Source organism: Neltuma alba, unplaced genomic scaffold (assembly GCF_004799145.2).
Source record: "Neltuma alba isolate B1F8T4 unplaced genomic scaffold, ASM479914v2 tig00002907_pilon, whole genome shotgun sequence".
Taxonomy (NCBI): domain Eukaryota; kingdom Viridiplantae; phylum Streptophyta; class Magnoliopsida; order Fabales; family Fabaceae; genus Neltuma; species Neltuma alba.
The window spans coordinates 99191-123815 of record NW_021633066.1 but is presented as its reverse complement, the minus strand read 5'-3'; the positions used below and the strand labels follow the sequence as shown (position 1 = coordinate 123815).

The following is a 24625-nucleotide window of genomic DNA, read 5'->3' as shown; positions in this document are numbered from 1 at the left end:
TCGTAAGATGATCCAATTTATTCATCGCTTTTCGAACTCCCCAATTCCTGATCCCCGATTGTCCTAGGAAACGCATTTACTCACTCGCAGATGGTTTACTCGACGGACACTCGCTCTCTCCGGAAGACACCTGTCCGGTTTTGTCTCTCTCGTCAGCTTTAAGTCCCCGTCTGGTTCCCACCTAAGAAATGCTCGAGCGTCAGGGTAAATTTGGTCGATCCAAAGGAACTTTGAGAAAAAACCACTAGCGGTTTTTGACTGCTCGAAAACCGGTTTTCCGGTTTTTTTGTTTGTTTTTTGTTTTAAGGGATACGGGTTACTAGACAAACAAAACCATACCGAACCATTGAAGCTTTCCAAATAAAGTATTCAAAGTGCATCATTCATAAAAAGCACCTCTCTCATAAGGACCTTCCCAAAAGGAAGCCGTCTTCTTCTTCTTCTCCTTCATCTTCATCCTCACCGTCTTCTTCTTCTGGTTTTCTTTCTTCAGAAGCCCAAATTGTTCTGTAAGTTTCAGCTTCTTCTCGAGCATATACGCACTATTAATTATCATCACGATCTCATTTTTACGATTATTATAATAATTATTATTTTTGAGTTTTATTTTATCTGTGATTTTGGAACATTATTCTGATTCATTTGAGGATGATTGTAGTTTGGTTGATCTGGAAGGTGAAGGTGTTAAGAAGCCCTAGAAGAATGGGGAGAGGGAAGATTGCGATAAAGAGGATTGACAATTCAACAAACAGGCAAGTCACTTTCTCAAAGAGACGAAGTGGTTTGCTCAAGAAAGCCAAGGAGCTTGCCATCCTCTGTGACGCACAAGTTGGGGTCATCGTCTTCTCCAGCACCGGCAAGCTCTATGAATATGGAAGCTCCAGGTTCCTCTTCTTTCCACCTTCATTATTTATTTATTTATTTATTATTTTGTTTCTCCCCCCCCCCTCAAAAGCTACCACAGCATTTTTTCTTTTTGCTACTCTCTTTTGGTCTAGATAATATGCCTCTAGTCTACACTCCTTCCTTTGTTTTAAAGGCCAAAAAAAGAAGAAGAAAAAAATCTTGAATGTGATGACATTCATTCAGATTGATCTGAACGGTGGCAGAAGAAATTAGCAGTCTTTTTTTAAAACAATATAATCCCACTGGCATATATTGGAGAGCATCTGCGAGCTTGAAATTGATGCATTAAAGATTGCTGTATGTCGTCATCTCTGTTTTTTCTCTCTCTTGTGGTTTTGCAGTGATCACTTTCCATTAAAATATGTTTTTTGATGCTTTAATTAGTTTTGGATATTGAGCTATTCTTTTTTCCTTTTTACCTGTTATATGCTTGCTTAGGTTAACAATTAACAGGTGTTAGAATTTTGGGTTGAATCATTCATTAAAAAATATGGCACGCTAGCTGCATAAGAAAATTTTACTGAGAGATTATAATCATATTTGGACACTAAACAAAATCTTAGGTTTTAAAGCCACAAAAATAACCCGAATTATTACGAGATATTCAATCCAAAAAAGACAACAAAAAAGCAATATAAGTACAAGAAACTGAATAGCACTCTTTATTCAACTTCTTTTATGCTAATTATGTTACCCCCACTAGTACTTCACGGATCTTCATGCTTTGCTGTGTACTCAAATGATCTTTCAAGCCTCTTGATACTTTTCCTCTTTACTGGACTTCTAGTGGTTGGGCTTTCAATGCCATGTAGAAGATCTTGGGATTGAACCAACCGCTTTTGGATGACATGGACACCACTCTGATGACTGTGAATGCCACATATGACATGGCTGCCATGTAGGACTTGGCTACCAACTTGAATATCTTTATTGGATGCCACACAGGACACCATCTATGCTTATATTAAGTGCTATTGTTTGTTAGTAGTCTTCTTGTTCTGATCAATGCAATGTAAATTTGCTACTAAGCTTAAAAAACCAAAAGAAACGACACAAAAAAATATGAAAAGAGGATATGTGTGTGTGTTTGTGTTGGAGTATTATCCACATGCATGCGTAAGCTAGGTGTGGGAATCGTAATGTCATCAGTATAGCAAGGCTAGATAGAATATCAGAAACTCCTCCTTCCTCATTACATATATATACACTACTTCCGGTTCTAATTATAAGACATCATTTGTAGTCTATAAATGAGGTCTTATAATTAAGATCAGAAGTAGTATATTCTTAATAGTAAGACCTATCCTGTAAAGTGTACACTAGCCACATAGGCAGACTGGCAAACTCATTTACAATTACTCTTTCTAAAGTTCAAAGATATATAGAAGACGTTAAGCATTGGCAGTGACATATTCTGAAAAGGAATCTGAAAAGTTGAAGTTGCTGCGTTAACAAATTTTTTTGTATTTAGAGAGCGTCAATGACCTTATAACCAAATAGCATGAATATTCTGCTGTAAGCAGAAACATTGTAAGTTTAAGTTTAATCGTATTTGAAAACTAAAGAAAAGGGAATTTAGGAGGGTGTTATACAAAAAAAATGGAGTGGGCCTGAAATTTGCCCTCTGTCCATCTCTCTATAGTTTTCCCCCAATCATTTTTGTTTTCTCTATTCTCTCATGGTAATATGTTATTAGAAGATCACAGATACCCTTTCCCTATACAAACTCAAAAAGCTGTGCATGCGCATATTGTAGTACATTCCGTGCTTTTTTTTTTTTTTTAATGAGCACGGAATGCTCAAGTTAGTTTGGATCACTTAGATTAATTTTGAATGGTCCATATTTAATTTAATTTTTTTTCTTATTTTAGATTTTTTTAAAAAAATTATAATGTTATAATAAACAATCTTTTTTAAAAAAATAAATTTATTATTAAAAAAAGTGTAAATTAAAAATTTTAAATCGAAATCATTCATACCATGTTTTGGATGGTTTAGATTTCATTACAACAATGAAATCTAAACCATCCTTGTACTGCATATTACATTAGGCACATTTTTTTTTTTTACTAATGATTTACTTAGTGGAATATGTACTTGAACATGGACTTTTCTTTTCATTTTTTTATTCAACTAGTAAAGATTGAAATGCTGGAAGATCTTTTTTCCAAAACCTTACCTATTTAATTCTAATATCCTTTTTTTTCTAGAGGGAAAAACAATTTTCCAAAGACGGGTGTTTGTGGGGACAATAAAAGTAATGATCTAGGCATTTTGCAATATGACTTATATTGAAAAGGAAACCTCCCTACGCTCTTATCATCCACTTGTTTTTTTTCTTTTTTCATTCTCACTATTAGATCAACTTTGGACGGTTGATATTTAATACTATATAAAAATATTATTTTGATATCAACTAACAAAAAAATTATATAAATAAGTTTAAATTATTAAATTTTGAGCTAAATAGTTCACATCTTTATAATTTTATTAAAATATCTTATATATATTTTTATTTTTTATAAGATATTAAATATCAACAGTGGTTTTTGAACTGAAATTAAATATCGACAGTTAGTATTATTTATATTACAAAAGTGTAAGCCATATTGATGCTACCTCCTATCCTTGATATAAGAGTTAAATAACTAATTTGTGGATATTCAAAAAATTAATTGTTTGAGCTATATATTTGTAATAAATGGATGTTGTTTTCTCTAAAATATCCTTGTTAGTTATGTGCATCAAAACTATTTCTTGGTAGAAACTCCTTAACATGTATAATTACTATAGGAATTGCTTGGTGAAAAAATTGATAAACATTGAAGACAAAACAGATTGAGATCTTGGGATCTTATATTAGGGAACAAATTGAATCTCCAACTAGCTCTGTTTTTTTTCCTCCTTTCAGTTAGCTCTTATATCAAGTAGTAGAGGTAGTATTATGTACATGAATAGTTAAAAATACAATACATATTACACATATATGTGTTTATATATATATATATATTCATCTAACTAGCTAGATCTTAATCAACTATAGATCCTATAGCGCATCAAGAAACATCTTATGTGGATGTATGGGCACAATGATAGTTATCTCAGTAAGGGCCTATTTGTTTTAGATTTTTTAATTAAAAAATCGGTACTTTTGAGAAATTTTCAGATGTTTGTTTAAATGTTTAAACAATTTAAAGAATTTTTTTTATTTTTAAATGCTATTTTAAATAGCTCCTAATTATATTTTAAGAAGCTACTTTCAAGTAAAAATTGCTCTTTTATATTCGTAACAAACATAAATAACTTTCAATGTTCATAAAATATCAAAATAATAAATCACTTTTTTATCAGAAAATTTGAAAATCACTTATTTTTTAAAACTCAAACAAACAGTGCATACGCTTGTTTTTTCGGAGAAACTCTTGTTTAGGAATCGCTTCCATTTCAGACAATTTGTTATTTATACCCTCACTAATAAACTCATTCAACTCTCCATAATTTTTCAGATCAATATGAAGCTGGCTAGAGTGCTTGTGCCTCCTGGCTAGCCGACCTTCCCATCTATATTAAGTTGTTATTTGGTGATTGGTGATGTAGGACCCTCTCAAATCATGACTATGAAGTGAAGTTGAAATACTCTCTCTGATTCTTATTATGCGCGTTAAATAACTAATTTGTGGATAATGAACAATTAGTTATAATTAATTAAAAGTAATAAATAAGTGAGAAATATATTTTTATTTTCAAATATGCCTTTATGATAAATGACAAAAAATATGAAAGAGAATAAATAGGGAAATGTGATGAGAAAGAGTATGATAAATGAGAAGGAATAAATAATTAAGGATAAATTTGAAAAAAAAATTAAATGTTAAGACAAACCTTAATTGAATCTTATAAAATGGACCACACCCCTCTCAAAATTTGTAACTTATAAATAGGAACAGAGGGAGTATATATTATGTCCACTATAAAATGGTTATGGTTGTTATGCAATACGCTTGCTTCTTTAATTTGTTAGTTTGATTTTACATCCTATTCCAATTATTGAATGAAGTATGATTTGCATATTCATATTCTCATATCTTAAATCTAAGAGCTAGTTAGGGATTTGTTTTGCTCTTAAATATAATTAAGACCTCAGTCTATTTTGTTTCAAAAATTTATAACTTTTTTCAAACTAACTATATTAATTGTACATGTTAGGGTGATTTTCATTAAAAGGTAGTTACAATACCAATAATTAAAGGGGATATTTTAGGACAAAAATATTATATCAAATTTCTTATATCCATTATATGAGGTTCTCCAATTACATATGGTCATGTGGCCTCCTTTTTGTATGTAGGTTTATAGTTTAAATAATGATAATATTTTAAAAAATGACACATGACCATGTGTGATTGAAAAACTAGAGGTCGTATGTGAATGAATAATTCATGTTGTTGTTAGTTATTTGAGCCAGGAAGTACGTTATAGGCTTATTAGGCTAAGTGGAATTATATTGGCTTAGTTTAAGCACCAATCATAGATCATGCATTGCCAAGTGTGACCTCCGTTAGCTTCCCTTTTCCTTTTTATTAAGGCAAGGGCATAGATATGAAGCGTTGCAATAAAATCATATTCCTTTCCATTGTTTCATAAAGTTTTACCCCCATCATGTGCTTAGGGATCTAAATGTGTAGGAAGAAAAAATGATAAACACTCAGAAAAATCAATCATTTGCACCAAAAAAGTATTAATACTAACATGATCTCTTATATAATTAAATTGCATTATATAGATTTACATAAACTTAACTTTCATCTTATTGATTGAATTCTCTGCTTAATTATGACAGCATGAAGTCAACTATTGACCGCTACAATAAACAAAAAGATCAGGAACACCACCCGCTTATGAATCCAGCTTCAGAAGCCAAGGTACTAAGTTCATAAAAGTCATGTCTAGTATTTGCAATTGTCAGTGTGCTTTATATTTAACTCCAAGCAACTAGATAAAATGGAAACATCAATTCCAATATAGAGAATGATATATAAGACTTAGAAATTATTGGTGAAGCAAAAAGTGAATACATTATCTAAGTAGGACCTAATTGGGGAGTTCATGTTGGTCCTATATATAAGACCTACTTTATATATTTATTAATTTTTTTTCAAGTTAACCCTATTGATATTTTCTCAACAATAATTAAGTAGGAGAGGTAGGGAGAGAATTAGGATGATGTTTATGGAATTTAGAAAAAATATATCATATTAACTAATTTAATTAACATTTTTAATCTACTCAAATTAATTAACTAGGTGTTACATTTAGGATCAAATCAGTACTACTACAGAAATTGAAGTGGCACAAATTAAAGAGAAACAGAGATCAAGGAGAGATGGGAGAAGAGACGAAGAACACACACAACTCAGACATCTCAATGGCAACTAATTTAACCAACATAACTATTAGTGCTCTCTGAAGGAGAAAAAGGACCCCAAGTGATACATAACTAATTGATTTTTATCCAAACTTACCTTTTTAGCATATGCGTCTAATAAGAGTAAATTAGAAAGTTTAACTCCTTTAGACAAAAGCAATGATTTAACTACATTTTCTTAGTTCTGGTTAAGCATTTAGATACATAGGATGAGGCAGTATTTGGATAAGAAGGTCTTCAAAACATATATTGAGATCATTACAATCATATATATGCTTCTAACATTTTTTTAACAGTGCACAACCCAAAACGTAACACAAACTACTGCACACCCTTCAATCGATTCACCTAATTCATGTAACTTAGTTACTTTTTTTTCCCCCCAGTTCTCCCCTTATTTAATGCTCACTTTATTTTTTGAGAAAGGTAACATTTGTCGCAAGTCATTTTATACATCCAATAGGGGTATATTAAGAAAAGAAACTTTACATACGTCTTAAATTTTGTAATTTGTCTTATAAATGGAAACAAATCTCCCTACAAAGTTTCCTACTAATAGAAACTGAGGGAGCATTATTATAAGTTATATTCTAGAATGATTTTATGGTCCTTTAATGCATACAAGTTACTTCTGTCATACATGCTTCTCAATAAGAAAAGTAGTTTAAAGATTAGTTAAAGCATTAGATTTGTTTTAAAACCTTAATTAGTTCTCATAGGAAAAAGTGCAAATTTCATTTTGGTCCTTTAATTTTTCAAGTTGTTTAAATAATGACATATATGACAGAAAGAAAAAATCATTTGATACTAATGATTTTAGGGTTAGATGACTAAAAAGATAGTTTTTAAAAATTATGAGACCAACTAAAATCTTGTAAAAAGTTAGAGAACTAAAAGTAAATTTTAACTTTTTTCAATATTACCCTTGTTATTTACACTAAATCCCACTATCAAATACTCCCTCCATCCCTAAATATAAGCAACAAATAACTACCTTCCCTAGTACAGAAGAAAATTTATTTTTGTTGGTTCAATGCTTTAAATATTCTACAAAAATACCCGTAATGAAGTCATTAAAGAGAGTCATTAATGGAGTTTCCTAAATTTATACTGGAAAAGAATGTAATGCTTTTGAGAAGTAATTGTACAATGTTATAAAGAGATTTGGACCTAAAGGCATCTTCATGCTTGTATCATTAGTTACAACTCGTACCTTCTTACAATTGCATCACTCTTGATTCAATGTAATAGTTATATCTGTTGTTGCACTTGTTAGTTTTGGCAGAGAGAAGCAACGGTCTTGAGACAACAGCTGCAACACTTGCAGGAATTGCACAGGTACAAGATATTGATCTCCACATGGAAAATGCTATGTGCTGTTTTTTCCCCCAAGAATATTTGGAACAAATTAGTGAACCAGAAGCAACTTACTTCCTTTGGGAAATGTGTAGGCAATTCATGGGTGAACAACTTTCTGGTTTGGGAATTAACGAATTGAAAAATTTGGAAAATCAACTGGAGATGAGTTTGAAAAATGTTCAGATCAAGAAGGTATGATAGATCATTTCAATTTATATCCACATTCAAGATAATTTAATAACATGTGGCAAATATGATAACCTGAGCTTTATCATTAATTGGTCTGCAGGATCAAATTTTGACAGATGAGATTAAAGAGTTACAACACAAGGTATATATTCAAGAATTCTGTTTCTGATCTTGCCATGTAAGAAAGGACTTCCCGCAAATTCTGATTAATTTATTGATTCTATTGCAGGGACATCAAATTCGTCAAGAAAATGTGCAACTCCACAAAACAGTAGAAGTCATTAGTAAAGAAAATGCAGAATTACAGACCAAGGTAAGTTGACTAAAAAAAGAACATTTTATGATTTAGGTCATGTAAAGTGCTACAGACGAACAAGCTTGCCCTCAATTATTATTACACAAGAACATAGGAGGCAAGAGGAAGACATCAACTATAGTGAGCCTGTACTATTTATTTAAAAGCTACATGTTTTCAAGGTTTCTTTCAAGGTTTTCATAGACTTGGTTTGCTTTGTTTTGCCACTTTCCTTAGATTTCTGAAGCAAGCGTTGTGAATGAGGGAAATGGGAATTCTAATCCTACACAGTCTGTCAGCAACAAATATGGATCACATCCACCTATTCATCTCCAGCTGAGCCAGCCACAGTCTCAATCTAGTGAATCACCAGCGAAAACAATGGAGCTGGGGTATGTACCTTCAAACTGGTGAAATAAACATACAGCTTGAACACCCGGTTAATTCTCACCATAGGAGTTAATCGATGGGGTTAGATTTGATCATAAATATAAGACTTCAATTTAATTTATCTTTGATATTTATCATTTTTCATCAAATTGATTTACTAAACTTATAAATTGATATATAATGTAATGTTACAGGGATATTTTAGCTAGGAAGATCAAGTCACATTTGTTATAATTAACTAATTTATCTCGTTTCATTAATTTACTCAAATTAGTTAAATAGCTCCTATATTAAAAGATGGAGAAAATATATATTTGCATGTGTATATGTTGCTTATTCTCATAAATTCCTACTAAGAACTTGATTTTTATGACAGATTACAGCTGCTTTAGCACTAGCTAGCCCTTTGATAGTCTAGGATTCTCAATGCCAAGCTACCAACCAACTTTCCTGTGAGAGATGTTTCATAAGGAATCATATCTCTCTTTTCACTTCGATCAGCAAGATAGTTAGAATCAGAATAGCGCAATGCATATATATGGTATGGGTTGATGTTTCATCGGGAATCACTTCTGTTGTTGGTTAAATATTGGATATGTCTCTGTAAATTTTAGACAATAAAGCTATCAAATGTGCCAAAGTGTTGAATTATTTAGTCTTTAAGATCTGTACGTTGTGATCAAATGAAAGGAATTTGGTCTGTTTAGGTCCTTTTGAGATGACATAACCATCGATGTGTAAACCTCCCATTTTCAATAATTTTGTTGCTGATATTTTCTTGAGGAAGAGTGAAGACATTAACAAGTATAAGTCTGGGGCATGAAGTACACAACCTTCATGCCCAAAAACTGAGCACTTATATTTATAATTTTCAGTTAATTAAAACAATCTCTCAGAGAGTTTCTTCACTCTTACCCTTGTCTTACAGTGAGTAAGACAATAATCATACAAGAATGATGTTTCTGAAAGAGAGTATCTCAAGAAACATACTCAAACCAGATGAAATAATGGAGATTTCATTAGTTTTGGCTCAAAAAATGATTTGCTATCTTTGAAACTCATGAACTCATCAGATCACTTTTTAACTTTTTTGTTATATGTAAATACAAATTTGGAAGGTCATTTTTTTTTTTTGGATAAAAGGAAGGTCATATTTATAACCAACCTATAACACTCTAAATTTTGAATCACTGGTCAAATAAGCTAATTTGGGCCAAAAGTTGAAAAATGTAATAAGTTTAGGGGCAAAAGTATAAATAAACAAAACTGTTGGGCAATGTATAATTATAAAAAATGCTCAGAAATTAAAGAAAAATCTTAAAAGATCCAAAAGAGATTCCTATGGCATTTTGAGGCCTAGAGAAATTCTCATTTTTTCCAATGAGGCCTAGAAAAATTACTTAAGGTAATGACGCCTCAAAAACAATTAATTTAGCCAAAAAAAAACTTATTTTCAGATGAAATTTTAACGGGTTTAATGGGAATATAATTATTAAAATCATGTAAAGGCCTACAAAAATTAAGAAAATTTTATAGAGTTTTAATTGAGACTTTATGAAGTTTATGAGGAATTTAATTTCCCACAAGTGACTTAAATTATTTTTAAATTTATTATTAGGAATTTAGGGCCTCCTGCAAATCCAATGAAAAATAATTAGATGTTATCGTTTGGCTTGAAAATTTTAAATAAATTATTTTATAATGTAATGAAGTTAATTAAGACAGAGAATTATTAAACAGTGGCTGAATTGATTTCAAAAAATAGTAACGATAGAGGGTACAATGGTCAATTTACCACCCTAAGCCCGAAAAGGAAATTGGCCCGTGCCCAAGCCCATTTTATAGAGCCCAAAGCGTATATAGTCTGATCCAAATGGGGGGAAGAAAGCCTGATCCATTATTTCGGAAAAAGAATATATACAAGAACGCCCCGGGGGGGTGGGGATAAGAATGGGTTATTTGATGGGGGACGTAGTCCGATCCGTTATAGAACTAAACTTGTGATGCTTGTTTTCATTACATTCACGTTGATTTGAGTTGAGTTGTTGAATCTGGAATTTTTTGCGTGGGGAGTGTCGTTTGACTTTTTTTTTTTTTAAATGGTTTGCCAAGGGTGTTTAAATGCTATAATGGATAAGCTATGAAGATGTATTGTGGTGATGCGTGCGCGTTGATCGATTTTTAGGAACTGTAACTTGGATGGGATGCTGTGTTGCTCCGCTGTTTTGATGTTTTAAAATATTGAATAAGTACCAATAAGTGGTTGATTGGGGTGGTAGTAGGCCCGCAAAAAGAAGAACACAAGTTAGAATATCGAAAGCACATTTGTTGGGAGTGTTAGACTAGTTGGTTGCGTGGACAAAATACAAGGCCAAAGAAGCCCAACGTTCAGATATTACGCCAGATATTAATGGTTTAAAAAACAAAAATGCTGAATAAGTATTCTAAATTGTTAAACTATCTTTGGAGACGCCAATATGATGGTTAAAACCGTTTTCTTGAAGCTCCAAAATTTTCAACTGTTCGAAATTTTTAAAAGGCTAAATTGATTAAAAGCAAGGGAAGTGGTGTAATAAGATAATTATTAGAAGTTTGATGTTGGAGAGCATGGTGAGTTCGAAAATTGGAAGCTTAAAGTGCTAGGAATTAGTGCCAAAGGAATTTCCAATATTCCCTTGTTTTTGTTCAGCCTCTGTTTGGGTAAGAAGGAGCTGGAATTTTGCAATTCAAAGCTTAAAAACGAATTATTTGTGCCAAATTGTATAGGGTGAGCATGAGAGAGGAATTACCAAGTAAGAGAATAGAGAAGTCACGTTAACAGTTGAAGTAAGAAGGGACAAAGTTACAATTGGCCAAAAAAAAAAAAAGAAGGGACAAGGTTATAGAGTTAAACGAAAAATAAGAATTTGGCGCTTAGAGAGAGATTAACTATGTTATTAAAATATACCAATTTGTGCGAATTAATCTATATCCCTATCAAGCAAGGAAGAGGAAGTAAGTTGGAAGTTGGTACATGACAAACTCAATTATTTTTATATATTTTGATATCTTTTATATGGGTTTTGTCAACTTAATTAGTCTTTTTGGCCTTAATTGATTGTTAATGGATTTAATATATTTTATTTTGAATATTATTTTATAGGGGTAAAATTGTCATATTTTGGTTTAATTGTGAGTAATTGATTTTTGAGGACAATTAATGCTACCTTATTTTTAAATTTTGTTTGCAGGTTTTTGGAAAATTTAAAAATTAAAAAAAAGAAAAAGAAAAAAAAAGAAAACAAATATATATAATAACGTTTTGCCCCAACCTAATAATATACTAGTCATCATCATCTTCACAATCCGGAGAAGCAGAGACGGGGACACGCAGAGAGAGCGAGCTGGGTGGCGGCGGTGAAAAGAAAAAAATAAAAAGAAACACACACCCACGAGCTGAAGGAGGCACAGTAAGAGAGAGCGACGGCACTATTCATCATCATCTCCATTCATCTTCTCTGCGTCTTCTCACTGGTGGCAGAGAGAAGACGGCGAGTGACAGAACCAGAGGGAGCAAAGCAGAGAACGCGAAGCTGCAGTCAGATCCCAATAACTCACTGTCACTAATATCTTTTCCTCTTCGACGTTCCTCCATGGTAGCTTGCAGCAGAATGTTGATTGTGGCATTCACTATGACAAACTGTGGCTGACTTCTAATTCTCTAGAGCAATGGTTATGGCTTGAACTTAGAGCTTCAAAGGGGAGTTTCGACTCTTCTAATCTTTACTTCTTTCATTATAATTGTGATTTTTAGGTCTTAGAATGAATTTTATAATGTTTGAATGGACTGTAATGATTTATATTTGTATTGAGATTGGTTGTAGTTGTTGGAATCTTTGATTAGCATTTAACATTATGCTGTAATTAGCTTTAATTTCTTTACATTGTACTGGGTCAGACTATGTTTTGAAATTATTGTGAACATTTAGTGGTAATTCAAGATGGCTTGGTTATTGGACTAAAAATGTTAATTGCTTTTCTTTGATTTTTTTTTACTAATTATGCTGAAACAGTTTAATTGTGAATAATTAATATGCAAGGTAGCTTGGTGTTGATTATTCTAATTAAACCGAGTCTAGGGGGTGGCCCTTAGAGTCTTTTGAATTTAGCTAACTCCCAAATTAATTGAAGTAATGATAGCCTTAATCATTGTGCTAGAGGATTGCTTTTCCATTTGCTGTCACTTGTTTACTCACTTTGCTTATTTTATTCATATCCATTTTATAAATTAAAAATCCAAAAATTATTTACTCATTTTGCATCCTTTTAAATTTTGCCAATTAGTCAGTTAAAAAGAAAATCAATCCCTCTTTAAGTCAATTCTTTATTTTTGATACTTAGTTTGCTTAGGATTTCAAATAAAGGCTCCTCAAAGTAAAACGACTCGAGTTTTGCACTATATTGTATTGCTTGGATTTATTTTTGATTGGGAACTCCAAGGCGAACGACAAAGGCTCTCATCAGTACAAGAGGTCGTCAACCTTTTACTTCTCATATTTTCATGCATAGTTTGTTGCATGGTTGTTTGTGCCATATTTGCTGTTAGGGACATGCAAAGACCAAGTTGGATCGGGTTATACCTGATGTCCAGTCTAAATAGCATCAGGTTAGAAAAAGTAGTCCATATCCAATCTGACCTGGGCAAAGTCCAGTCCTTACCCAGAGTAGACCTGGTTATATGGGGCTTTCGAGCTGCTCTCCATTAAAAAACCTAAGGAAAAATTCAAAAAATAATCCAACCCAAATCAAAGAACCCACGTCCTTGTTTAGATGCAAAAACCCATCTCCTTTCTCCAACAAAATCCAGACCTGAGATGAAGTTGAAGACAGTCTTGAAGTCCAAATCTAAGAACCCAAGATGGAAGATGCACGAAGGACTAAGGAATTTTGAGGCGAACATCAAGAAAAAGCAGCAACAGCAAATTAATAAGAATGAACAAAGCTGGAAGACGAACAAGAACTTTATGAAGCTATGGAAGAGAAGTGAGAATGAAACCAAGCCACTTTAGATCTGAACACAAATTAGCATAATGTTCACATGATGGAAGAGAAGCAGCACTTTTTTTTTTTACTTTGTATTCTTTGAATAATTTTCTTTATTCATCAAGGGAGAAAGAAATAGTTTCAAAGAGCTAATGAGACTGGGGAGTGATGATGAGAGAAGGTGAAAGAACTGGGTGGGGTAGAGTTGATGGGAAAGGGGAAGTGAGGAAGAGAGGTGAGACAAGAGAGTGGGTCAAGATGGGAATAATTTTCTTTATTTACCTGCGAGGTTTCTTTTCTCTCTGTTTTTTAATTAAAATATACTAAGTTGGACTAGACCTAGTGGTCAAAAGGATTAACTCAAATCTTGGTTTGAGCTGACCAGTCAGCCCGACTTGGTTAGTCTAGTATCCTTATATCAAGTTGATTTTTTTTTCTTGATTAGTTTGGACAGGAACGAATCAGGTTAGGTTAAGTCAGACCGGGTTCCAGGTTATATTTGATTTTTTTTCTTGATTAGTTTGGATAGGAACGAATCAGGTTAGGTTAAGTCAGACCGAGTTCTAGGTTATATTTGATTTTTTTCTTGATTAGTTTAGAGAGGAACAAATCAGGTTAGGTTAAGTCAGACCGGGTTCCAGGTTATATGCGCAACCCTACTTGCTGTAGTTAATAAGCATGAGAATATGTAAATTTCTGGCTCAATTTGTTGCCGTGGCCATGTGCATTACTTAGTTCATCAAAGTAAGGTATTGTTCTTTGTGTGACTTATCAGCATGAATGACATTGAGAAATTGATTGCTATTAAGATTCTCCCAAATTATCACCCCTAATTTCTTCCATGTGCCTAGAATAGGAGCAAGTACTTTTAAAGGGAAGAGCAAGCTAGTGGAGGAAGTTTGAAGGTGGAAGTTCTTAAAAAGTTTGCTTTGATTTTGTTAATGTTGATTATATTAAGTGGCCGTTTTATATATTCGTTTAAGTTGTTGTGACTGAATTTATGTAATGGTATGTATCTAACCTCCATAATGAGGAGAAGGAAGGCTAGCATTAGCCAAATGATGAGAACATGGCAAATGATCCTTCAGAATTAGTGGGGGTAGCTCGTATATGCGCTTGATTAGAATCACTTATAAGCACATTTCACGTAAGTCAAGATAAAACTTCTCTCATATACTTATCTCATATTTTGTAAATCATGATTGAAAAACTGCTATTCCAAATGGGTCCTAAAGAGATGAGTTTTCAAACTTGACCTGGAAATCAGAAAAATTCCGCAAAAATGCGCTGTCCAGATTTGAGTAATGGGAGTCTTTTGGCAGAAACGGGTCAAAAGTTTAATTGAGAATTATTTTTCTTTGAAAGTGCTTTTCAAAATCTAAATAAAGACCTATGAACCACTAAATTTGGAACTAAATTGAATTAGTTATGGATTCTCAGTGTTTCTCAGAAAATCCCATTCTAATACAGTGAATAGTAACCAACGTATTAATCAAAGGTTTAAAATTTTTCAGTTTTCAAAGGTACTTCTTAAATGGCTAAACAATAATAAGTGGCATGAGAGTCAGTTTTTTCATAGCTCATTATAAAATCTTGTTGTTGGGGATTAAAACTGTTCAGCTGAATCTATAGAAGTCATCTTGAGCATGCCCAGTCGATTGTCCAAGAATAGATACTAAATATGCACATTGAATATCTACTGCCATAAAACGCTCAGCAAGTGAGAAAATAATGTCAGTGGTAATCACATCATAAGCAGTGCGTCAAGACTTGTGTATAAACAGTAAATTTCATGGATCAATAAAGCCCTTGTAATACTTCCAAAACACAAATTTTCTTATATAATCAAACTAAAAACCCCAAATTTGCCGGCATGATTTAGCCCATTTAAACATCTACAATGTAGAATCAATGGGTTACATCAATATAGCCTTGATTCTGTAAGCACGCAGGCTGAATCAGGCAGTGTAATTATATATTGAGCCAACCGAGCAGCACAAAGCTCTCATTTTTTCTCAAGTTCGTTAAGCAAAACGCAATATCAGATGAAGAAAAGAAAAAGAAATCTGCCTAAGAGGAAGAAATAAACATAGCTCAGCAAACAGACAAGTTCAAGTTTCTGAAAGCTAGTTTGGTCGATTAATAATTATTATTTTAGCGAGGTTAATACATTATGTTATAAATTGAGCATCATTTGGTAAAATGACTAGGTCTATACATATGGTCCTTCCTTTCTTAAAATAGGCCACAGTTTTATCTTCGGGAATCTGGCCTTGGATATTAGTTTTTATAAATTTTGGATTTATGTTGGAATTTTTCGACTATTTCTTGATATATATGGAATTAAATTTTATAATTACTTTTCTAACAAATAAAATCCATGTATCTCTTCCAAAAATTCATTCTCCTCATAAAAAGAATTTATCTAGTTTTTTTCAGCTTAAAATTTGACCCCTGCCTATTTTTGTTTTAATTTTTGGGAAATTGCATTTTAAATTCCAAAAATAAGTTAAACTTCGAATATAATATTCCACTCTTGGGAAACAATTCTCCCCCAAAATTAATTATTGCAAATTTTTTCTAATTATTCGGGGACCTTTACATGATTTTAAAAATTATGAATTTTGGCTAAGTACTACTTAATTAGCCAAGAATGGGCTTTTTATTCACTTTCCCACTTTGTGGAACATTCTCATTATCGATACCCCTTTTAAATCTCAAAATTATCTTGAAAACCTCTTTACTAATTTTCTTAAGTTCCTGATTTTTTTCCTAAATTTTTGAGCAAACTTTCTATACTTATTTTGTTTGCAAATTTTTTTTAAAATTATGTTTTTTTATCTCAACTAGACTTTTCTCTCATACTTGGATTCACTTGAACTCTAGTATCTCATTTAGCTCATGTATATGCCTCAACTTTTCATGTTTGACCCATATTTGAAACATATATTATTTGACACACCGGATATGACTACCAGCCATAATAATACAAAACATAATGAAATGAAGAGGAAAGAAAGAGATCGAAAACTAGCCACTCTTAATATTTCTTATTTAAAATGAGTAAAATGGAGAAACTCTTTAAACCATATATGGCCAAAACCAACATAAAGCTGTGTGTTTCTGCTATGAAACTCGCTTTAACGGGTTCTGATTCTATTCTTCACAGTTCCATCATGGCGGATCTCTTAAATTATGTTTTTACTAGAGATGCACGAGAAATTTAGATAACAAAGATTAATCTAGGATTGTTTAAACCGAGAAACAAATTGTCAGATTCTCAATGTGAACGCAAACGAACGAATAATATATTATTTGTAGCAGGCAAGTTGTTGTCAGTCTACTTTTTGCTAATTACTAATTAAAAAGGGGGATGAGGCAAGTTGGACAACAACATGCAACAGTAACTACTGTCTCCCGTACTTTTATTTAAAAATAATTAGAATCAATAAATATGTTATAAATTTAAATTCCTTTGTGGAAAAAAATACCACGTTAATAATTGGAAAAATTTCCAAAAAAATACTTCTAAAATTTTAAAATCTCAAATTAGTAATGACTAAAAAAATATGTTGTGATATTATTAAAGTGCACTAAACAAGACTGATTTGATATTTTGAAATTCAAAAGTTTTGTGTTTGAAATTCTCCCTTAATAATGTGTAATATAATAAACACTTTGGTGTTGCTTATAAATATTCCCACTAACAAGGATAGAAAAAACTATAATAAATAATTTAAATAAAAGATTGTTGTTTCCTCCTAAAATTCTCTTAAGAACTAGAGGGAGGGTATATAGAATGTGTGAATCTCCGTTGTTGGAATAATATAAAAGATATTAGTCTTACGAAACTAGGACGACACATTTTAACCATATGTCCATCATTTGTTGATGATTGACACTTGGCTATTCATAACGAATAGCCAAGTAATTCCAAACCTCCCCCTTGGGTATTTATATTGTGACCTCGTGAAATATAATGAATATTTCATTATCTTCTTGATTAGTTTTTAAATTGCCACTCTTTCGTTTAGGTAGTCTAGCTACTAAATATTCAAAGCTAGGGTATGAGATTCCATTATTTTTTATGTTATGATGATTTGAATTTTGAACATTTATTTACGCTAGCTCCGTACGTACGTAGCTGAACTTTTGATTTGATTTTTTTTTTAATTGATAGGTTTGGAGAAGTTAATGTTGATGTTGATGTTTCTGTTGAGATATATAGAAAATCTTACGGTGACCATGTTGTCTAAATTTCGTTGGCAAAGAGCATATCATATTTGCTTCATACAGAAAAATAAAAAATTGAATCCCTAACCGTTTGCTTTAAGAACCCAAACTCTTACTACTCATCATTTAATTGTCAGAGTTTTCCTTGATGTTAGGCTTATATATAAGACTTAAAATTCAGTAGTTACTGAATAGATAAGATTATCTTATTAGAAGCCATAGCGGACATGATTATTCATAGGCTTAAAAGGATTAGTAATATTAATCAATGAATTAATGCCATATATATTCGTGAAATAATCGAATGCTTAAAAGGATTAAATTGCAATTTTTCGGGTCTTATTTTGAGGATTTGTTATGTTAAAGGACCTAAGAAGCATTTGTTAACATTTAATCTACAGCGGGTTGACTGTGCTGACTTGAGAATGGAAATATGGCTTTTTTATTTTCTTCTGATTATGGTTGATATAATTTTTAATCCGTAAATTTAGACCTATTTAAGGTTTAGTTCATTAAATTTTAAATCTATGATTTTAATCTGTTTTAAAACGTTAGTCGTCATAGGTGTAATGGTATTAAAATCTACTAATGTTATAAATAGTATTAAAGTGATGACATGGACTCACCGGATGGCAAATAACTAGATCTTATGTAGATAACAAAAAGAAAAAAAAGAACCGATCCTCAAACACAATTTTTGGGCCCCCATTTTTTCTTCCTCGCTGTTTGTTTCAGGAGCTATTCACTATGTTACATTCCATTGTCCATACAAAATCCAATTAAGTGCCATCTAGTAAGCACAGATTACCACTTTTAACATCATGGATGAGTTGCATTTTCAGTGACTAACATTTTAAGACAAACTAAATTTAATAAAACCATGAGTTTAAATTTAAGTAACCAAAATCAAAAAACGCCTGTTATATAAAAGAATATAAAAAAATCCACTTTTGGGGATTTCTCTGACGGTCAACCTAATCCAAACTTGAACGCGTTTGGTTTGGGACCAATGGCCAATTCCTTTAAAAGAAAACCACTAGCGGTTTTTTCATTTACCGAAAAACCAGAAACCGTTTTTGTTTTTTTTAACCCACATGACGCTTTGCAAATATAAGAATTCAAAGGGCACCGCTCATCAAAAAGCCTCTCTCATTAGGACATTACCAAAGAACCTAGTCTCCTCCTCCTTCTGTTTCTTCGTCTTCCTCAATTGCTCTGTGAGTTCCGGCTTGCCGACTGCACACACATATGCGCTGTTTATTACAATTTTTATTATTTTTCTCATTATTTATTTATTTTTGCAGTTTTATCTATGGTTAAGAATGCCATTAATTTGATGAATATTGTTTTGTGTGGCTGATCTGACAGGCCAAGTTGTAGTAATGGGGAAAGCAAAGATTGAGATTAAGAGGATAGAGGATTCAGCAAACAGGCAAGTCACTTTCTCAAAGAGACGAAGTGGGTTGCTTAAGAAAGCAAGAGAGCTCGCGATCCTCTGCGACGCACAAGTTGGGGTGCTTGTGTTCTCTAGCACTGGCAGACTCTATGAATATGGGAGCTCCAGGTTCCTCTTATGCTCATCATCATCATCATATCACCAAGAGCATTAGTTTTTTTTTTTTTGGGGGGGTATCATTAGAGGTTCCAAACCCTACGTTCCTCTTTGTTCCCACCTTCTTAATAATAATAATAATACCATCATCATCACCACCACCATAAAGAGTATTAGAGGGAGGTATATTCGAGGCCTCAAATCCTAGGTTGCAATTGTTCCCACCTTAGTAGTACTAAGAATATCTGTGCTTCTGTCTCCTTTTGATCGAAGTAATTGATCTGCCTTTAGATCTGCTTCTTTTCTTTTTTTCTTTTTTTCCCTTTTTGAATCATCCCAACATAAAATGTGATGATATCCGGTCAGATATACAGTGTGGTTCTTGGTACTATAGAAGAAATATACTTTATCCATTTTCTTATATCTTCCTGCTTGCGTGTACACACACACACTACCTCCTATTCTAATTATAAGACTTCATTTGTAGATTACAAACAAGGTCTTATAATTAGGATCAGAGATAGTATAAGAGTATCTACAAGCTTTTAAATGATGCTCTAGATTTGTCTGTTTAACTATTCTTTTTCTCCTCTCAATTATATGGTTGCCTATAGGTTTGATAGAATAATATCAGAAACTACTCGTTCTGCTGGTTGATCTTTCATTAATTCTTGTTTGTCGCCTTTTCTCTCGCTTGTGTTCTTTTTACAGGTCATTAATAAAACCTAGCTTCGGTTATAAATAAAACTTTAAAAAGCTGTGCATGAGATAGTATATATGCAACATATGATAAATAAAAGATTTCAAACTACAATCTTCTGATTGAACATGGCCTGGGTTAGCGGTACTTAGAGATAATTGAAGCTAAATTTACAAATGGATAAAAACAATGCAGTATTTGGTAGTTTCTTCCAATCAATCAGAGCATCAAAGTTTTGAATGAACCTTTAATAACTAATTCTTATTCAATACTGCCTCCAGGCTTAAAGATAAAATCTAGTTTGTAATCCACGTCAAACACAAATGGAACAATTCCATATGAACATCTATCTAAGCTATGGACAGCTCATATCTCATGCTCAAAAGGTTGCCCTAAAAATTTGCCGAGATGATAAAATAAACCACCAACTAGCTAAAGAATAAGCCCAAAAAAGGAAAGATTTAGGATCTTCTGTGAACAATTTGGATTTCTACCCTACGAAAAGCATAAGCCCAAACTTGAAATACATAAAAAGAGTCATCATCTTAGCCAACAGAAAAGTCTTTTCTTGGCATTACAAGTACAAGTGCGAATTACCCCACAAACTAGATCTTTTATTTAGAGCTAGATATCATAAGAAATTATAACGACAATCTTTACAAATATGCCCTAATTACCTTTGGGCTAACTAATTTGTATTTAATTAACTTTGAGTTTAGTCTTGCCAGATGATGGTGATACATCTAAAAATGCTCTAGATATTTTGTAGCACGAGATACACGTTGGACTATAGAAACTGATAGAATGTGACTTATAATAGGAATAGGGTTAGTATTATTTATATTATGAACAATATCTTATGCGGATATATGTGTTGTGCACAATAATACTTATCCCAATAGGGGTCTATTTGTTTCAGCTCATTTAGTGAAAAGAACAGCTTATTTTTCTCAACCAAAAAAAAAACTTTTTAAGAAATTTTAGGATGTTTGTTTAAATGTTTAAATGTTTGAGAAGCGCTTCCTATGCGTAACATCCAACTTTTAGAAAAAGTTTTAAAATTTTTGGTCTTTTCAGGGTACACTAAATAATGGGCCACAAGTGATTCTTAAATGGCCGAATAGCTCTGATAAGTGACCTTAGAGTAAAACGTTGTATTATACAAGTGTATGGGCACAATGATCTCGTTGTTTGATTTAACACAGTCTTCTAATATTATTGAATGAATTATGATGCATACATATACATATGTATATACATATCTGAATGAATATTTATTCATGTTGTTTTTTGTTATTTTGGGTCAAAAAGTATGTTTAAGGCTTGTTAGGCTAAGTGGATCTAAATGTATAGGAAGGAAATAAAGTTTTTTCAGAGTCAAATCACTTAAAATGTTATCTGAAACATATATTCAGGGTACAATAAAGGATTGCATTACAGATATTTACATAAACTTGATATCCATCTGCTTGATTTATGGCAGCGTGGAGTCAATTATTGACCGCTATAATAAACAGAAAGATCACGAACACAATCCGCTTGTGAATCCAGCTTCAGAAGCCAAGGTATACTGAGTGTTTTTGAGGTCAAATTTCTGCATAAAAGTCATGTGTAGTTACTAGAAATTCATAAATCATATATAATTCTCATTGTTAGTTTATATATATATATATATTTGCAATTGTCAGCACATTTTATATTTAACTCCAAGCATGATTACACAACAGAAAGAGAGAAATAAAAGGGAGGGGAGGATTTAGAAGCAAGAGAAAAACTATAGAAAAATGGAAACATTAATTCTACCATAGAGGGAAAAAATATGAGACTTAGAAACTATAAGGGAAGCACCAAATCAAATACATGATCTAATGATATTACCATAGAAACTGAAGTGGTTTAGAGAGAAACAGAGGTAAAGGAAACATGAGAGAAGAGACAAAGAACTGCATTCTATGTATTGAATTTTCAAGTTACACATCCATACTCATTGGCCACACTTGTAAACACACAAACGTCTCAGCAAAGCAACTGACTAAACCAACATGTGTTCCCAACTGACTTAAACAACATATGATTGTTGTTAGAGATATGATGCATTTAATAGAGTAAACTGGAAAGTATAGTTTACATTTTTTTAAGCAATACTGATGATCTAACTACCTTTTCTTAGTTTTGATTAGGAAGTTAGAAGTGGTTTATTCATAGAACCAGTCCTTTTTTATGTACTCTGTCTGGCCTTTCTTTATAAGAAACATTTTCTCACATAGGGTGGGTCTTATGTATAAGTAACAATTTGGGTTTGTCTAACAATTTAATGCAATTTTTTCATTTCTACATCCAGTTAATTGCATGTTTATCTCATTTCTTTTTTCCACTCATTTTCTCTGATGAAGGTGTTCTTGAACAAAAATTATACTCCTCTAATCCTATTTATAAGTAACTTCCAACATATGTTATACAGACCAAGAAAAATCTTAAATTTCATTAACTATCATTTAAAATTCAATAACTTTTTAACTTTATTCCTATTTAATGTACATTATACCTCATGTGAACAAAGTTAACACAATAATAAATGAAGAGTAAAATTATACACTCATACAAAAAATTTCTCTTAATGCCCTAGAAATATTATCAAAAAATGTCTTCTCTCTTTACCCTTTAAATAGGATCAGAGGAGTATCCCTTACACATTTTTGGCTTCTAATCATGTCTAACTAGCATTTTTATTTGTGTGATTTGGGTGGTTGTTACTTATAAGAGGACCGAAGGGAGTAATACACAATCCGAAACACAAACCTCTGCGCCCTCTGTTATGACCTTTCATACAACCTCCTATTTTGTTCTTTTGGTATCTATTACTCCCTCCATTTCTATTGATTAAAGGATAAAATTACCTAATTCTCAGACACAAGTTAAGCTAAATTAATTCATGTCTTAAACTTCTATTTTTCTAGTTCTACACTGGTACAAGCCCTACGAAATCTTATCTTGTAGATAGAAATTGAGGGAGTGTCATAAGTTACATCCTACAAAGGTCTTTATGGTCCTTTAATACACTCCTTTTTAAATCTTAAATATATGTGTCATGTCTAACTAATTTTCATGTATTAATAAAAGTAATCGAACAGTCGTTAAAGAATCAAAGTTGTCATAAAACTACCCCTATTAGTTCCACTAAATCCCCCTATCACATACTCCATCCATCTCCAAATATAATAAACGAATTACTACTTTTCTCATACCTTCTTCCATTGCATCACTCCTTATTGAATGTAACAGTTATTTCTGTGGCTGCACTTGTTAGTTTTGGCAGAGAGAAGCAACGATCTTGAGGCAAGAACTTCAACAGTTGCAGGAATTGCACAGGTACAAAATGTTGAACTCGCTCAACTATCATACAATCTCTTCAAAATTAAATGCAATATGTTCCGATTTTTTCCCCCTATAATGTATTCTGAAAATAAATGAAACAATTTAGTAAACCAGAAGGAACTTACTTCCTTTTCGACATGTAGGCGAGTTGCGGGAGAAGAACTTTCTGGTTTGGGAGTTAATGAATTGAAAACTTTGGAAAATCAACTAGAGATGAGGTTAAAAAATGTCCAGATCAAGAAGGTATGATAGATAATTTCGATTCATATCTGCATTCAATTTAGCATGTAGCAAATATATATGATAATAACCTGAACTTGATCATTAATTTGTCTGTAGGAGCAAATTTTAACCGATGAGATTAAAGAGTTACAACACAATGTATTCAAGAATTCTGGTTCTGATCTTGCCACCATGTAAGAAAGGACTCCCCACAATTTCTGAATAACTTATTTATTCTATTTCAGGGACATGAAATTCGCCAACAAAATGTTCAACTCCACAAAACAATAGAAGCCATTAGTAAAGAAAATGCAGAATTACAGACAAAGGTGAGTTGATAAAACACATTTATCGAATTAAATCATGTAATAAAATGTACTACAGATCAAGAAGGTTGCCTTCAATTCCACAACAACAAAGGAGGCAAGAGGAAGACATCATCTATATAGTGAGCGTGTATTACTTATTTAAAAGCTAAATGTTTCAAGTTTTCCTTCAAAGTTTTCACAGACTTCGTCCCCGCCCCTTTCCTTAGATTTCTGAAGCAAGGGTTGTGAATGAGGAATATGGGAATCCTAATCCCACATGCACTATCCATCTTCAGCTAAGCCAGCCACAATCTGAATCTGATGAATCACCAGCCAAAGCAATGGAGCTGGGGTATATCACATCCCTTAAATTGTATGTGTATATATTACGCATTCTTTAGAATTACAACAACTTAAGCACTTAATTTTTATGACAGATTAAGGCTGCTTTAGCACAAACTCTGACAATCTAGGATTCTCAACGCCATGCTGCCACCAACTTTCCCATAAGAGATGTTTCATCATTGTTAAGGAGATCAAACATAATATATTAAGGATATGTCTCTGTAAATTTTAGACAATGACACTATCAAATGTGACCAATGTTGAATTATTTAGTTTTCAGATTTGTTGTGATCAAATTAATAGA

At 32.3% G+C, this 24625-nt stretch overlaps 2 protein-coding genes across 5 annotated transcripts; both read left to right on the top strand.

The window, feature by feature from the left end:
* The first annotated feature begins 498 nt into the window (after positions 1–498).
* LOC114739773 (agamous-like MADS-box protein AGL21) lies at positions 499–8972 on the top strand. Of its 4 annotated transcripts, XM_028927847.1 has the most exons (9): positions 499–509; positions 659–884; positions 5747–5828; positions 7608–7669; positions 7783–7882; positions 7980–8021; positions 8109–8192; positions 8412–8566; positions 8941–8972. In XM_028927847.1, the coding sequence occupies exons 2-9, from the start codon at positions 703–705 to the stop codon at positions 8954–8956; spliced, it is 723 nt and encodes a 240-aa protein (XP_028783680.1). In that variant the 5' UTR covers positions 499–509; positions 659–702; the 3' UTR covers positions 8957–8972. The 4 variants fall into 4 exon arrangements, 2 of the variants coding, with proteins under 2 accessions (XP_028783680.1, XP_028783681.1); XR_003739639.1 differs by lacking the exon at positions 8941–8972 and having other exon boundaries at positions 8109–8323; positions 8412–8472; XR_003739638.1 differs by lacking the exon at positions 8941–8972 and having other exon boundaries at positions 8109–8315; positions 8412–8464.
* A 10229-nt stretch (positions 8973–19201) lies between these two features.
* LOC114739774 (agamous-like MADS-box protein AGL21) lies at positions 19202–23695 on the top strand. Its single transcript, XM_028927849.1, has 4 exons — positions 19202–19383; positions 21555–21636; positions 23379–23440; positions 23590–23695. Exons 1-4 carry the CDS (start codon positions 19202–19204, stop codon positions 23693–23695), a joined length of 432 nt encoding a protein of 143 aa, XP_028783682.1.
* The last annotated feature ends 930 nt before the right edge of the window (positions 23696–24625 follow it).